General features: G+C 29.2%; 1 protein-coding gene across 1 annotated transcript in view; it reads right to left on the minus strand.

The window, feature by feature from the left end:
* Window positions 1-18138, minus strand: part of LOC123267828 — a 278164-nt gene that overhangs the window by 232585 nt on the left and 27441 nt on the right. The window contains exon 2 of the mRNA XM_044732689.1: window positions 16544-16623. Coding sequence (XP_044588624.1) covers window positions 16544-16622 — 79 coding nt within the window. The 5' untranslated portion in view covers window position 16623. The remainder of the gene's footprint in view (window positions 1-16543; window positions 16624-18138) is intronic.

Consider the following 18138-nt stretch of genomic DNA (forward strand, 5'->3'; position numbering starts at 1 on the left):
ATATATGAAAAATTGATGTGGGTACTCAAATGAAAGGTCTTAATGAATGTAACATCAAGATGAGCTTATATCTTTAAAAATGTCAATAGTTGTCAAGATACAAGGTCATCTCTTAATTATTGTCATTTTTAACGATATCAGCTCATCCCGATGTTACACTCATCAAGAGCTTTTATTTGAGTACCCACATGCGTTTTGATATATTTTTTATATATAAATATATATATAATATATAAATATATGAAAAATTGATGTGGGTACTCAAATGAAAGGTCTTAATGAGTGTAACATCAAGATGAGCTTATATCTTTAAAAATGTCAATAGTTCACGAGATACACACTGAAAAAAGTTTTTTTCTACCAAGGAAATGTTTCCTTATGGTTAAAAAACTGGTATTCTTATGGTTAAAATACGAAAGTTTTTTAACTATAAGAATACCGTTTTCTCACTGTCAAAAAACTAGCCTTATAAATAAAGCGTGGTATTTTAAGGTTAAGAATACCAGTTTTTTTATATCAAGAAAACTCGAGTAAAAAATTTAGTATTCTAGGTGGAAAAAAAATTTTTTTTCATTGCAAGGTCATTTCTTAATTATGTATTTAGAGATAAATTGACTATCGATGAGAATGATATGAAATCTTGAAAAGGCACAAATTCAAGTTAAAAATTCTTCCAATGATACCAAATTTAACCATAAAAACGCATTTGATTATATGAATATACTGGCCACAAAATTTTGCTTATTCTCTTAATAATACAGATTATTAATAAATAAACTAGTTTATTTATTCAAGTTTCAACTTAAAATTTTGTATCAAATATTGAAGGTATGAAAAAATTATATCAGACCGTTTTTTATAAAGGATTCAATTATTGTACAAAAAAATTTTGTACAATTTTTTATCAATTTTATCTTATCTTTAATCCTTAAGGAAGAATTTCAAAAATAAAGATTCTAGTCTCGTGTAACTATCAATTTTTTAAATTTATTGTTATTATTATTTTTATTATAAAAATAAATATTAAGATTACAAGATAGATATTCTCACGAATCTGTCAAACACACACGACATAAAAATAAATCATCTGTAGTACAGTATGTTTGCAGTTGAGTGAATATATGACAATAGATAGCATACAGAAGATTTCAATACTCTACTATTATTGCAGATATATCTTTGTAGTCATTGGGTCGATCTAGGCAGCCATAAATCTCTTATCCGTGTTGATATTTCGTAGAGTTTAATTTGCGCATTGACTCTAACTAAACCACGAGGAAGAGAAAATAAAAACTAAACAAGGCTGATTAGCCTGATAGGCGTGTAACCGAGTTAGCTGTTGGTTCTCTCGATTGAGCCCAAGACAAAAGACAAAAGACAAACTTAAACTAAACGATAAAGGAATAAGACGATGACGATAAACTCATCTCTGTTTAACTAAATCCCTTACGAATACCGAGTAAACCTTTTAAAAAATAAATTAAACCGGGAACAAAAGAGCAACTAAACCAACTAAGGAGTTGTTAAGATCATCTGTGAAGAACCGCTCGCACGCAGAGGGTGGTCTTTGTCTTTTTGAATTGCGAGTAATTATCTCATTAGTTGTGGGCATGTTCGTAGAAGATGTAAGATGATAAATACCCGCGATTATTTAATGTCGAGTCGTCATTTAACTTTTTTTTTAAAAACTTTTGAATTAAATAAATCAAATAAAATTTTTAGAGCCATAAGAAAATTTTGGTCTTTAAAAATTTCAGCCTTGGATTAAGAAAGATCTTTTTTTTAATTCAATAAATTTTTTAAAATTAATAGGATTAAAAAAAAAGTTCAACTAAGAAAATTTTTTTTATTGGAAAATAATTTGTTTTAAAATTAAGCCAATAGAGATTTTTATTGAAAGGTACAAAACTTGGAAATTTAATAAATAATTCTCTAAGCTCAAGAAGTAAATACTTAACTCAATAAAATTAATTTTCGAGACTTGAGAATATTTATTTTTTAAGAAACTAAAAATAATATAAAATACGCTCGAAAACGGACTCGAACCCTGACCGGACCAAGCTATTAAGAAAGAGTGACACCACTTAGCCATCACAGCGTAAGCGAGCTCATGCTGAATTCGTTGATATTTATTTATTTATTTATTTATAAACAACTAAACCCAACAGCCGTAGCCATTAACAGGGTTAATGATCTTTACAAAGTAATTGTTCTTAAAATTATTTTTGTAATGACAAGATAACCAAAAAAAAATTAGATAACATATTCGGATTGCATCAATCCCTTTATAATTACTCGAGTAGGTAAACAAAAAATAAAAATAAAAAAAGAAAAAGTAAAAAATTTGTAAGAAAAAAATTTGAGTAATTGTGGACTTAATTGAACGCCATTTTGCAACTAAGTTAGCTAGCGATGCAGGATATGTGATATATTAGTAATATGTGATTTTGTTAGTCACCTCAATACTTATATGATTAATTCGATTTTAGTACAACTCATTATAATACCAGAAATACTCAAATTAAAATAAAAAACAAACAAAAACAGTTACAGCAGAAAAAACTATAACATACACTGAAAAAAAAGTTTTCTACGCTTCACTATCCGTTGTATCGTGAACGGCATATCGCTATAATCAGGGAACGGATTCTGACGGTCGCGATCTAACCTCGAAGCGCCAGTGTCTTCGGTGTAAGTTCCTAACCTCATTTGTCATTGTTTATCGACAATTATTAAGTACATGGTGATTATTGTCGTAATTATTATTACTGGATAAAATATTTAAAATTTGGCTTCGATCATATAAATCATTATTTGAAACATCAATAATAAATTATGCAAAGTCAGTTTCTCCGTCACCGCTAGGTGTATTCAATAGATCGCTAAATTAGCAAAACGGATAGTCACCATAGCGATCCAGTGTTTCGTAACATGCGTATAGTGACAGTAATGATACTGTATCCTGAAGCGTAGAAAACTTTTTTTTCAGTGTACAGGGATTTAGTTTGATATAATAAAATTCCCGCGGAAATAAGAGAAGAAACTAGAATTAAAATTTTTAAATTGTTATTGAAAATATACATCAAAGAAAATGTAAAATACTTTGTGAAATTAAATGATAAAATGTAAATAAATTTTAAATAGATAGTACGGTAAAAATAGGTAGTAAGGTAAAAGCCCCAATTATTGACGCTATAAGAGACAAAGTTATGATTTCATTTTTTTTAAGCAATCAAATATAAATATCGATGAATTTTGTTTGTGGTAATGTCTTCAGTAATGTTTTAACTAATCAATTTCTTTTTTTTAAATGATAATCAGTGATATTTACTAATTAATTTTAAATAATTAAATATATGATCTGGATACACCAATTATTGACGGGTTAAAAAACTGATTGATCTAATTATTGACGTACCGTAACCCCAATTATTGACGCCCCTACTGCGCATGCGTCGAATCATTTGGTTATATTGTTATTTATCAAAAACTTGATATAAAGTAATCAATATTATTAAAGTTAATTAATAATAATTTCTATGAATGAATAATTATTATGAAAAATATAACAATTTATTTAAAAACTTATTTAACACTAAAACACGCCGAGTTATTTGACAGTTAAAAGCCTTGAATATAATCGCATATATAACGTATTTTATACTTAAAAAAAAAAGGCGTCATAGCGCTGTCGACTGGCTGTCAATATGGGATTCACCATGAAAATTATGAACTAGTTATTGACTCCCATTATTTAAATATCATAAAGCATACAATTAATTTCGATTATTTAATTTTATAAATATTTCATATATTGTTAATTAAAAAAATAGATCATATAATTACATGAAAAAATTAATTTAAACTCGGCAGTTAAAAAAAATGCTTTTCTAACCAAAGTTGTTAAGAAAATAGACGCTCGTAAGCTGATTTGATGAACTGGTGCTAACTTTATTTTTTTTTAATAATTAATATTTAATATTTTGAACTGAATGTGATTTTTTTCAATTTTTTAATTAGAATTTAATAAAAATTTATTTGATCGTTATTCTCATTACAGATAATTTAATATATTTAAAAATAATTTAGGGTGTCAATATTTAGACCCCCGACAATAATTGGGGCTTTTACCTTATGTGAGGTGCAAATGACGAAACTAAAATATTTTTTAATGAACTGTATAAAACTATTTGCAAAACAAAAATAGCTAAATAAATATATTAATATTATTAATATCTTAAAGCGGCGTTACTGTCAGATTGTCTAAAGCCAAGAACATCATCTTTAAGCGTTCAATTTTTTAGTTTTTGAGTAAGTTAAATAAATCTCTTGTATAAGAGAGATTTATTTCTTAGTCCGAAATATTTAATGTTTATGGAAAAATATAAAACATTCATTAAAAAATATTTAAACGTAAATTAATCATTTGGAAATTTTGAATCAAAACGTTTAATATCAAGATAATAATTTTTGGATCAAGATATTTATCTTTTTTTCTACACAAAGAAAAACGCTTATACAAATTTGAGAAGACATATGAGACGGAGCAAATTCCATTTACAAATTAATATCCAAATAGAGGCATACAATAATATATATGGAGATAATTAATTGTCATTGAGGTAAAGGACGATAATTCATTTGGCAGACAAGTGAATACAATCTCAGGAAATCCTGTGTAGTTCTAATGACATTCCCTGACAATGAGAAGACTAAGTACAGATTTTAATAGGGTGTCTCGGGTGTGTATATACAGTTGACCTTTCATCCCCCTATCATCCGCATCATAGGACACTGTACATTCATTTATAACCGAACAATATACGATACACAATATATAACCTATATATCTCCGGCGCATATATTTGACATCACCGAGGAGACACGTGTCTTATAGTAGTCCTCCATCCATATTATGCATTCTTCGTTCCACATCCAGACAATCGGATCAGAAGAGTTCTTTCTCGGTCCATTACCCCGATAAAATTAACCCCCCACCGGAAATATAATTTCCCCTTGGCCATTACAATATTTTAAAAATATTTCACCTAAAAAATAAATCCTGGTGTGTTGGCGTACTTTCACTCGGTTTACCCGAGCTTCGCCAGACTTTAAACTAGGATATATGAGTCATCTGGCTCATTTTTCCGACACTCACTACGTATGCACTTTTTTGAGTTCATGTGATATGTAAGGTGTCGAAAAAAAGGCGGGGTAAAAAATGAGGCAAAGAATAAAAAAGTACCCGGTGGAGAGCGGAGCCGTGAGATGCCTCTGGGATAGCATGCTGGAAGAAGGAATGGACGTGGATGTGGGGATGCTAGGACGAACACAAGGGCCGCTGGGACGTCGACAGAATCGCTAATATCACCCCATACCCGCCATCTTCCACTATTCCACTATTCTCTGTGCCATGTTCCAAGTACATGCAGGTAGAAAGGTATATGTGGATGTGGATGTTGAAGTCGCTGGTGAGAACACTGTACACGTAACGGAAAAGCAACCGATCCATGTGGAAATGAGAGACGACTTGGGAATGATGGACAAGACAACGAAAATGCTAATTCAAACAGAATTTACACTGAAATTGATTTCTCTCCGTATTATTATCACTAAATTTATATGTCTGTATGGATCGAGACTGCTTAGATAAGTCAATTGCTTTGTTCTTAATCAACCTACGGAACAATCAACCCTCTGTTCTGTTATACATTTTTAGAATGCTTTTGCTGGGAAAATAATTAATTTTGTTTTTTAATCAATTAAAAAAGGTATTTTTGGGTTAAATTGAAGTTTTAATTGATTTATGGAAAAAATTTACTAAAATATTTTTTTTTTTAAGGAGATCCAAGTACCCTCCTAGTGTAAATAATATCTATAAAAAAATAATACGTAAAAATACTTTTGTTATGCACCTTAAAATCAATTTTTGAATTAATTTATAATATTTTTGAGGAAATTTCCGAAAAGTTTACTCCTTAAATAATTATTAACATTTAATTGTCTAATAAAAAATATAGCACTCTGAATTACCGGTATACACTTGACAACACCGCAAGAGTTCCCTAACCTTCAAATTTATTTATGTTTACTGTCTAACTAAAATGACTAAGATCTTCTAGCATTTAAAAAACCGCGGTTACTTATGCGCCGAGTAATTGCGCAAGCGGTGTTGCCAAGTCAAATACAAGACTTTAAAGAACGAAAGTTCCGAGTGATTTTTCATAAAAAATATAAAATAAATCTCCGTAATACGTTCGGGAAGCTACTTTTTTATTGTTTTAATCGAAAGCTTATTATTTTTTCAATCAAATTCAATGAAAATAAAATTTTTTTTAAATCGTTAATTGCATTAAATTCTTAACCAAATTCACAGCTGGTGGAATCTTCATTTACCTACATGTAAAAATTACAATTTTCAAACCTAATTATTTCATTAAATATCCCGGAAACTTACTGTTTTTTAATTTTTTTATTAATTATTAGGCTACGTAGATTGAATTTACAAATTTTCAGGAAGTTTTCAAAATTTGACTACTTCGCGTGGATCTCTTTAAATCATTTTTCTACACAAAAAAAAATTGACGAAGCAAAATGTCATGAATTAATATCAAAAATACTTTTTTATCATAAATAATCAACTAATTTTAATTTTTAATATTTTCTGATAAATTAAATATTAATTTTTAAAAATAAAAAAATTTTTTTCTCACATTTGACAAATTTAAAATTTCTCTTTCTTTTAAATAGCTTGAAAAATATTTTCCATTAAATGATCAATATTAAAAATATTTCTTAAACTCAAAAGATAAAATTAATCGAATATTTATGTTGTCCCACCGAGTAAAAGAAATAAATTTTAAATCAAAACGGAACTTTATAAGAGAAATATTAAGACGGAAAAGTATTATTAAATATAAATTTATATAAAAGCTTTTTTATCAATATAAACTTTGATATTCACAGAGGGAATAAAAAAATCTAAAAGAAGCGAAATGTTAGATCAAAAGTCCGAACTGATATGTTTAATTATTCTGACGTGCGTACTTTTAATAATAAAACAATCTTATTCGTCTTTGTCATTGTATATTATTCATGCCGCGGGTAAGCAGACAGGTGTGGGTGTAGGTGTACAACAACAACAACAACAAATTGATGCTGGAAGCCCAGAATCGTCTGCTGCAATATCTAGTTTATTCAACAAACTAATTAACTATTTAGAGCATTACTCATGTTTGCAGTAAAGAGAACCAGCCGGAGAACTTCAATATTCAGTATTTAAAATTAATGGAACGAAAGACTTGGAAAAATAATAAAAGAAAAATGCGAGACGCGGCAACAATCTGTTATTTATAATTATTTTCAGTTTGTTTTGAAAACAAAAATGTTTTTTTTTTTTACTCTGTAAAGGATAATCACAATTTCCATGGCAATTCTCTAGTTTCCGGCGGAAGCATAGGATCCAAATTTCCCGAGAGGCTTTCCCGCTCCCTCTTGCATCCTCATTCATTTCCGGGAAACTCTGAGGTAGCTGGGAAAAATCACGGGATAAAGCAATCAACCGGCAATTTTTAACGAGTTGTCTATGAGAGTATGCATGAAAAGGCAAATAAAAAAATCAAACTTTATTTTTTTTGTCATTAAAAATAATTAAATGAAATCTATACAAAAGCAACGCGATAGATTTTTATTTTTCAATTTGTTTTATTTTTTAGTTTGACGATTTAAATATTTAATGAGATTTCGGAATTTTTTTACGGTAGAAAAATTTTGAATAATTAAAATTTGATTTTTGGAAAAAAAAATGGAAAATTTTATTGTAAAAAAAAAAAATTAATCTCAACAGGATTTGAACTTATGACCTTTGGTTACAATAAGTTACAACTTTGTTGTAAAACTAATTTAATCCCAAAGTTTAATGTAATGCAAATGAATAAAATTATTTATCCATAAGCTTAATAAAAATTAATTACAAAAGTTTATAATTAAAATTCATTTTTTATTGAAAATTGAAGTAAAAGTTTATTGTATAAAATAATTAGATTAGTTTTATTTAAAAAAAAAAAAAAAATCAGCAAGGATTCGAACTCTGGACCTCCAGTTACAAAATTGCACACCTCAAACAGCCAAAAAAATTTTTTTTATATAATTTCCAACTACGCTGAGTGTTTTTAGTGGAAATTAGAGCGCAAACTCGTAAATAATGAAGTAATCTAACGAGCAATAAATAAGGGAGTTAATAATAGCATGAATAAAATAGTAATTAGGTTTGCAGCATTCGGACGCGTGTGGAATAAAAATAAAAGAAAAAGTGAGTTATGTGAAAGAGTAATTTATATTTAATCGGTTGAGTTGTTATGCAGTTCAAAGGCATTGTCCATCTAACAGGAGCACAAAGAAGCCGCTGTGCAGAACCCACTATAGCCATATGCCCCTCGGCCTTCTATTCGTTCATTCCGCGCTGCACTTATTATCCATACATGCACAGTGTACACATATGAGCCCATGAACACAACATAATGTAATATAATGTAATATGTAACTACTGTGGCACTACTACTGGTGAACTTTGTGTGTTCCTCGTGTTTAATTCAATCCTACGGTGTATTATGTGCTACAGAGATGTAGATATCTCTGTAGATGTGCAATATTATACAGAGAGGAAATACGATTGCAATAAACGATTCATTGAAATATAGTACCGGTTGCTCTGCTAATACTTCCATAGCTACTGGCGCTGCTGCATCCAACAAAGTATTACCTGTTATTAATTTGCCTCAGTAAATACGCTCACGGTTATTGTTATCATTATCTTCACTGTTAACGCGACGAACCGATTTTGTGCTTTTCTCTTCTCTTCTCTCTGTACTCTGATTGTTTTTTTTTGTTTTTGACTAGCGATATTGTTCTCTTTCGTCTTTTTAAATTCTTAAGTACTCATCCAATTAATTTTAATAAATTCGTTTCAATTATCAGTGTTTAATTAATAACTCAAAATTATTGGCCTTTTACGCTTCGCTGGTGAAAGTTAACTGGTGTATTATTTTTTTTTTTTTACGCACTTGATTTTGAGAGTTTTTCAAGAGATAAATATTTAACTGACTAAAAAGAACTTTTTTTTTTTTTTTTTTAGAATTGTTCAAGTTAAATTTTTTTGAAATTGTTAATAATTATTTTAAAAAATTACTTAAAACTCTTTAAAATAATTTTAATTTAAAAAAATACATTTTTAATTGTAAACTTTCGACCGCAAAAAATTTTAAATGTATTTTTAATATGACAATTTTTTTCGCCCTTAAGGAGATCCACGCAAAGTAGTCAAATTTTAAAAACTTCTTTAAAATTTGTAAATTCAATCTACAGCTTAATAATTAATAAAAAAATTAAAAAACAGTAGGTTTGAAAATTGTAACTTATACATGTAGGCAAATGGAGATTCCACCAGCTGTTTATTTGGTTAAGAATTTAATGCAATTAACGATTTAAAAAAAATTTTATTTTCATTGAATTTGATTGAAAAAATAATAAGCTTTCGATTAAAACAATAAAAAAGTAGCTTTCCGAACGTATTACGGAGATTTATTTTATATTTTTTATGAAAAATCACAAGGAACTTCCGTTCCTTAAAGTCTTGTATTTGACTTGGCAACACCGCAATTACTCGGCGCATAAGTAACCGCGGTTTTTTAAATGCTAGAAGATCTTAGTCATTTTAGTTAGACAGTAAACATAAATAAATTTGAAGGTTAGGGAACTCTTGCGGTGTTGTCAAGTGTATACCGGTAATTCAGAGTGCTATATTTTTTATCAGTCAATTAAATGTTAATAATTATTTAATGAGTAAATTTTTCGAAAATTACCTCAAAAATTTAATTAATTAATTTAAAAATTAAATTTAAGATGCATAACAAAAGTATTTCTACCTATTATTTTTTTATAGACATTCTTTACACTAGGAGGGTACTTGGATCTCCTTAAATTTATTTAAAAATAAATAATCAATTTTTTTACGAAATTTTCTCACTAAAAATAACTAAAGAAAAAAATTTTTCTTAATAAAAAATAATTCGAACTAAAAATAAAAAACGTTCGACTAAAAAAAAAAGGTACAGGAGGGAATATCCGTTTTATTTAGTGTTTTGTCCCTTAAATAAAAGTTAAGATCCTGTAAATAAAAATAACAATATATATTTATGAATACGATGAAATATTGAATATGATTGGGCAACAAAGACCAAATCGATGTGAATAGAGTACAACTATTGAGTATTTTATTATTATACAGCATTGAGCATTGAGTAGTACAACTATTACCTCTGGAAACATTTTCATGTCGACTAAGAATCACGGTATATATATAAAATATATATATCTCATAGTAGGTCACCCCCGTAACCGTAACTACAAGCTATTGGCCTCAAGATTTACGTTATTGGTTTCCGGTTTTTGTTCTCGTTTAAAGTTATCGGTGCTCTCCTTTCACGGAGATAAGTAGATCGTGCTAGACAGCGGTATCGTGCCCCACAAGGGATGGGGATGAGAGAGCAAAGAATATAAAAAATAAATAAAACGACCAGCGAACAAAAAGAAGACCCAGAAGGAGAGAAAGGGTCGCGTTTGGTTGAGTATAAAAGTGCACGAGGGTTAAGGGGTGAGAAATGATAAGTGAGAAGTGAGACGATGCTGATGAAGAAAGATGGAGGCTGATACATTTCGGGGATAACAGAAAACAGAGATCGAATAACTGCACACCGATTATTCTAGGTTATTTTGTGACCCTTTTGGGGCTGATAGCGAGCTGGTGATGGCTCTGACACTAGGATTTTCGGGCTGGAGAACTGCTCCCTCAGCCTTGCGTCACTTTTATGCCCTTATTTGCCTGAAAGCCTCCGAGGGCGACCCCACGACAGGGAATAAAAATAAAAAACACTGAGTGTACAATGGAGATAGCCCATAATCTCCTCCCACCATTTTAACCCCAAGAACTAAACCGCCCGATTTGTGTATTTGTGTCTATGTCTAGTCTGCAATGTCAACCATAAACACCCGCGATTTGTTCTCTGTCAAACAAATTTTATAAAGATAACAACAATGCTGGTTAAAAACTCTCTATCTGCTTTTTAGTCATATTTTCTTGTGAGAAATGGGGCAGCTACGTGGAGTTGTAATTTATTTTTTTTTTTTTTTTTTTTTGGAAATCTTGATCCAAGAAAATTATTTTGAGTTTAAAAAATTATTAATGTATTTTAAAGATTGAATGTAATTTTTAAAACTTATCAAAAATTTATTTCAGAACAGCCACACGGAAAAAACGACTCTGTAAAATTTATAGAAAAAATGAGTAATTTTTACAGGTGAAATTATATGAAAACTACAGATTTTTTAGTAAAATTTACAGATAAATTCTGCGAAATCTTCAAGAGTATTATGTTATCGTTGCAGAGTAACTTCCTTGAATTAAAATTAAGTTTGATTATCTATTAAAAATGTAAATAATAATCTGTTTATAGTAAATAAGGTAAAAGACCCGATTAGTGGCATTTTTAACCCCTATTAGTGGCACTTTTTCTTTCAATGAAAAAATGTTCTACTTGGAATAAAAATTAAAAATTTTTTTGATCTAAAGGTCTTAAAGATTAGAAATAATATGTTCATTATTGAAATTAATGTTTCATCAATTGAATAAGTACAAAAATCAAAGAAAGTGTCAGTAATCAAGTCCCCGCCACTAATGGGGTGTTTTACCCATAAAATTTTCATTTTATGTGGATAAATAATTTTTTTTACAGTTTATAAAAAAATAATTGGTCTAGAGAAGTACGCTGTAAAGATTCAGAAAAATTAAAATTTTTGAAAAAATTTAAAAAGGTTATAAAAATTACTTAGCAATTATGCTGACTCGAGTGATGTTTTTTAATTCATTACGATAAATTTTTAGTAATAATTACAGAAAAAGTTATGCTATAATTACAGACTCAATATGTTAAATTTACAGATTTATAATAATAGGATTTAACAAGTAAAAATAATATATTGAGTTCTCTGAATATTACATAAATCGACTTATACACGGAGAGAAATTTATAGGAACCTTTTCAAAAATTATGGGAATGGTTCTTAAAATAAAATGATCATTATAGGTATCAATCCTATGCTCATTATGGGAACCATACCCATAGTTTATTGGAAACGTTTCTATACAATAATGGAATAGCTTCAATATATTATGGGAATGGTTCCTATAATATTATAGGAATGGTCCCTATATTATTATGGGAATGACGCACGTAATAATAGAAAAATGTTTATGTTCATAATAATGAAGCAATCACTTCAAAAATATAAAGTAATTATTATATATTTTTTTGCTAATAAATTTTTTTTTGTAAATAAAAATTGATCTTTCACTAGAGTGAAAAGATTTCTTTTTCATAATTTTTATTCACGTGTGTACTTAATCTTAAATTGTTTATTCCAACTCAGTTATTATTGTGTTAGGTAATATTGAAAAATATTGTAGCAATTCTAAACTTTCTCTAATAAAAGGGATATTTTCTCACTATACAATTAGAGAAGCAAAGCAGATATGGAAATTCATTGTTTATTTTTACAATTTCATTTTATTTTTAAAACAAATTATTTATTTACAATACACACGTTAAATATTTATTGAATCCACTTTTTGGGTATGTGCACTGATAGAAGGATTTCTTAACATTTAAGAATATTTCTTTGTATTTAAGAAATCATTTCTTAAACATCATTTCTTAGTATTTAAAAAATATTTCTTTGTATTTAAGAAATATTTCTTAAATATTAAGAAATATTTTTTAAATACTAAAAAATGATGTTTAAGAAATGATTTCTTAAATACAAAGAAATCTTGTTAAATACTAAGAAATCCTTCTATCAGTGTGACTTTTATTGTTTATATGAACAATATTACTTACTTTACATATTTAAAATGATGTTATTGGGAAGCAAGTAAAATTATCGAAATTACTAATAATTTCAAATGCTTCAAAGTGGTCATTGAAGTCGCAAATAACTTGAGTTTTATTGTTAAATATCTCAATATTATTACACATCATTCCTATATATTATGGGAATCATGCCGATATTACAGTTATAATTATAGGTGTCGTTCCTATAATTATAGGAACCATTCCCATAATTATAGTAACATTTCCCAAAAATTATAGGTACAATTCCCATAATTTAAGTAATCGCTCCTAAAATGGTATAGGAAAACATTTCATCAAAATTATAGGAATAATTTCCATATTTTTCTCTCCGTGTAGATAGAATTTTGTAAATTTTACAAACTTTTCTATAAATTTCACTACCTATTTTTTCCATGCATTTAGAAAACCATGAAACTACGTTAATTTTTGAACGGATGATTGGATTTTGATTTTGTTGACGACATTCAACGCAGTTTTTGATACAGAAATAGTGTATACAAGGTTTTAAGTGGTTTGGGTGAATAATTTCAAAGTTATCTTAAAAAAACTATAAAAAAATATCATTTTTTTTTATATCTTTGAAACGACTAGACTGATTGACTCCGAAATCTAATCAGATCTAAGTCTCAATAGATCTTTTTGAACAGTGTCGAGGCAGGTCTTGATAGGTTGATTCGTTCTAAAGATATCGTACGACAAAAAAAGCTACATATACTGAGAGAAAGAAAATTTATTATCTAGAAAAAAAATTCTTGGATCAAAAATTTATTAAAATAAATAATTTTAAGTTAGATTAAAATTATTTTGATTAATTCGAGGGATCCTTTGGAGAAAAAAATATATTCTTAATAATTATAAAAATTATCTTATTATTATATGTGTCAAGAAAATTTTATTAAAAGCAGTACTTGTCCTCTCAATGCAGGATAAAGTCAAATTTAATTTTCCCAAAGTGAAATTTAGAAAATTGAACCGAACATATTAAAAATTAATCCAGAATCACAGGAAGTAAAAAAAGCAAGCGGGTATAAAGTAAAGTAAAGATAGCACTCGACAGTGAATTTAATAAAACCTCCGAGACAGGTAAGTGCACAGCCGAAATGAATGGACGTGTGAATGGAGGAGCGAAATGAATGAAATCTTGGGCTAAGCGGGCGGAGTGCTGCGGTCTGAAAGAAAGCGGATGAGATAAGAGGTTCTGTTCGGATGAGGATGAGGGCTGCACGTGTCTCTTGTGGTTACAGGACCGACAACACCCACCAAACAGCCGCACTCACCCTACTCCCCCCCCCCCTCACTCTTCAAACCACCCGGTGTAAATAAAAAAGGTTAAATAAATACCATTCAACCAAATTCTGTCTCTCCTATCTACGCTGCTAGAGAAATAAATCCTAAGATTCTCTATTTAATCTCCTCTCTTTTTTTTTTAAACTAAATTAGGCAAATTTTGGCTTTTTGAAGCAGTGAGTATTAAAATTTAATGAAAATTTTTTTTTTTTAAGGATTTACGAAAAATTCAGAAAATATGTTTAAAAAAAATTATTTTTAAGAGTTTTTAATTAAGATAAAAAATTCTTGAATGAAATAAAATTGACTTAAATCAAGAAAATTTTATAAAATGAAGTATTTATACTGTTGGAATAGCAACGATACTGGCATCCACCCCCACAGTGACAGTCACAGGTCATACTGTACATAGCATTGTGGAAGGGGTTTATGACCCTATCGGACCCAAGCTAGAGGACCACTGCTAATACAGTCAGTCCCAAGGATCCCTCCCTAGTAATAACATTGTGACCCATAATTTACATTACTTATTCTCAATCATTTTATATTATTCATACTATTGTAATCAACAGTTAATAAACTCTCACTCATTATTAAACCTTATCGCTGTGTCTTCCATTATAAAGCTAATATATACTTTAATAAAATAAAATTATTTATTAAAATGTAGAATTTATACTTTATTCAAGTAAAATTATATATTAAAATGTAGATTTTAATTTTAAATTATTAATTTTTCCAAATTAAAAAAATCAAAATCCCCAAATTGACTATAAAATTTAAAAGAACACTTTTTCATTGTTAAAATTTCCCTTTTTAATCACTAAAAAAATTTCTTACTCAAAAAGTAACCATTTTAAAAAAGTAACTATTAAAAATAAACTAACCCTTTAAAGTCTGACCTTGAAACCCCACACTGAAAAAAAAATTAACTTGATTCAAGAGAAAAATTCTTGAACCAAGAATATAACTTTGAAGCGGGTAATTGTCTTGAATCAAGACAAAAAATTCTTGAATCAAGTAAAATTTCTTTAAATCAAAAAAATTTCTTTAAATCAAGAATTTTTCTACTCAAGTCAAAAATATCAAGTTCTTCAAAATTATATACTTGATTCAAGAACATTTTTTTTTTCTGTGCACTCTTGGGTCTAACTACGGATTTGCGTTCTCTCCATTACTTTCACACGTAGACGTTTCAAGATCCTCTGACTGTAAAGGACTAATAATTTTTTATAACCTCTCAAAATTCCTTATCCCCCTCCTAAATTTCAATCCCAAAGTTCGCGAAATGAATAAACCATTTCCGAAAACTAAAGAATTTAATAACCAAAATTTTAAACTTTTGCACTCACTTTCCTGTGCTCCCCTACTCTCATTTAGTATTACGAGGTATCAGGAAGTGGTAATTCATAGTAAATTGTCTACTTGCTATTTGCTATTTGATAATAATTTGTTGTATTTATCATAAATTTGAGTTATATATGCAAAAAAAAATAAACTTTTTATAAAATGAAGTATTTATACTTTATGAAAGTAAAATTATTTATTAAAATATAAGTTTTAATTTTAAATTATTAATTTTTCAAATTAAAAAAATCAAAATCCCTAGATTAACTACAAAATTAAAAAGAACACTTTTTCATTTTTAAAATTTCCCTTTTTAATCACGAAAAAAAATCTCTTCCTCCAAAAATTAACCATTTTAAGAAATCAACTATCAAAAATAAATTAACAATTTTTTCTAAACTTTCAAAATTCCTTACCCCCTCCTAAATTTCAGTCCCAAAGTTCGCAAAATGAATAAACCATTTCCGAAAACCAAAGAATTTAATAACCGAAAAACAAAGCTCTAATTTCCCCGGAATGTTTGGAAGCGACCACGTGGCTAGCATAAACCGGTGATGACAGCCCTCCTCTGTACATCTATATATCCTGGCAACATATCCGCCATAGTCGAGAAACTACCTCGCTAAAACCAGATAGCAATACCCTCGGTTAGCTCGTCTATGTCTAGTTGTAGCCCGCAACCCCCAAAATTTGGCCCCCGTGGCGGTGTTGTGTGTTTGCGAGGCAACGCGACCACGGTCGGTCCTTGACAACCCCCGTGCTACATGCTTCCACACTGGTATTAGTATCGCCGAGGGGTCGCGACCTCCCCGACTCCTATCTGCTATCTCATATGTGTTAGGTGGAGTTAGTTTGACTATTCCCCTTCCCCTCCCTCGCTTCTCTTCTCTTCCCCTATTATGTATCTAGAATCCAGTATATGTACACAGCAAAAAATGACTCACCGTTAGCTGAGGGTAAAATGGGCAATAGCAGCAAAAGCAGCAGGGTCTTCCCTACTATCCAATACACTCGTTCCTGCATCCTGCAAAAAAATATACACAGTATAGTCAGTATATCTATTTATTATTTATAGAGTGATATATAATATTCTTCTTTATGGTGTTCATATATGTACGTATATATATGTATATATACGTAAGGATGGAACATACAGAATACAGAAGCATATGCAGAGATGATGGAAGGATGGAGCAGTGCCTTACAGCATACGAGTACGAATAGGGAGAAAAGCACTTATATAATATGTTATATGTTATACAGTATTTTGACATTCTCCTGTCTGGTATTGTTACGAATCGCGATATAAATTCTTGAAGCTCACGCTGCGATCACTCCGGGACGGAGAAGCGGTCTTTGAGGGAAAAGACCGAATAAAAGGAAAGCATTGCGTGATACATGACGAATTTCTCCCGAATGAATGCTTCAAGGCTGGCCCTAAAATACTGTCAGGTATGAAAGAAAAGGATCTGGGAGTTGGGATAAGTAATAATAATTATCCCGGGAGGGATGATTAGAGACAATTTTATGGTTTGGTTTGTTCTGCCAAGGGATTAAATTATTTTTCGGCAATTATAATTGGGTAATTGGTGCGTGCTCGGGAAATATCAATTATCAAGGGTCGAGGATACTTATTTTTGGGAGTTATTATTTTTAGAACAAGGGGTTGTAATTTAACGAGTAAAAAAATTTTTTTAGTACTGATGACACGGTTTGATGGAGGTTTTTTGTCGTTAAAGTTTTAGATAAAAGTGTGGATGTTATTGATGGGAATGAATTTTTTAGTATTTTTTTCAAGACTTTTAATAGTCATATGAAAATTTTATTTACTTGGTTAAAAAAAAAATGAAATTGAGAGAAAGATAATTAAGAATAATGTGTGGCTTTTTTTGTCTTTTACTGGATGGTATGTTTGAAAGTTCTCATAGAGATTTATGTGCGATACTGAATTAATTAAATGCTCTTATCACTAATTGCAACGTCCCACCTTGAGATTAAAAAAAAAAAGCTTTTATTTTTTAATTAAGAAAATAATAAAAGTTCGGGTAAGAATTAACAAGATTTTTTTCTTTGGGTGATAATTATAATTGTGATTATAATTACACGCTTTATTTATTATCATTTTGTCGATAAATTTTTTAATTCATCTTTTTATAAATTTATTCAATTTTTTATATTAACTGAGTTGGAAATTTTTGAATGATAAATTTTCTTAAACCTATTTATTTTTAGGTAGATTTCGTAGAAATCTATATCTATTGCATTGGCCCTTGTTTCGGAATTCACACAAAATTTTGTCATTTTATCTCTTATGTAGTCGAGTAAGGCTCAAAATTAGCATTGGTTCAAAGGTTTATACATTTATATATATATAATATAACGCGGCTTGTGGACACGATAGCGTCTATAATTTTCAACGGATCTAAATAAAACTTAGTACACATATTCTTTGGGTAATTATCTTTAACGAGTTCGAGGATGAGCAAAATCGATCAATTAGTTTAGAAATGGCGGCTATTTATAATTTTCAAAATAGTGA

Source organism: Cotesia glomerata, linkage group LG6, assembly GCF_020080835.1.
Source record: "Cotesia glomerata isolate CgM1 linkage group LG6, MPM_Cglom_v2.3, whole genome shotgun sequence".
Classification (NCBI taxonomy): Eukaryota; Metazoa; Arthropoda; class Insecta; order Hymenoptera; family Braconidae; genus Cotesia; species Cotesia glomerata.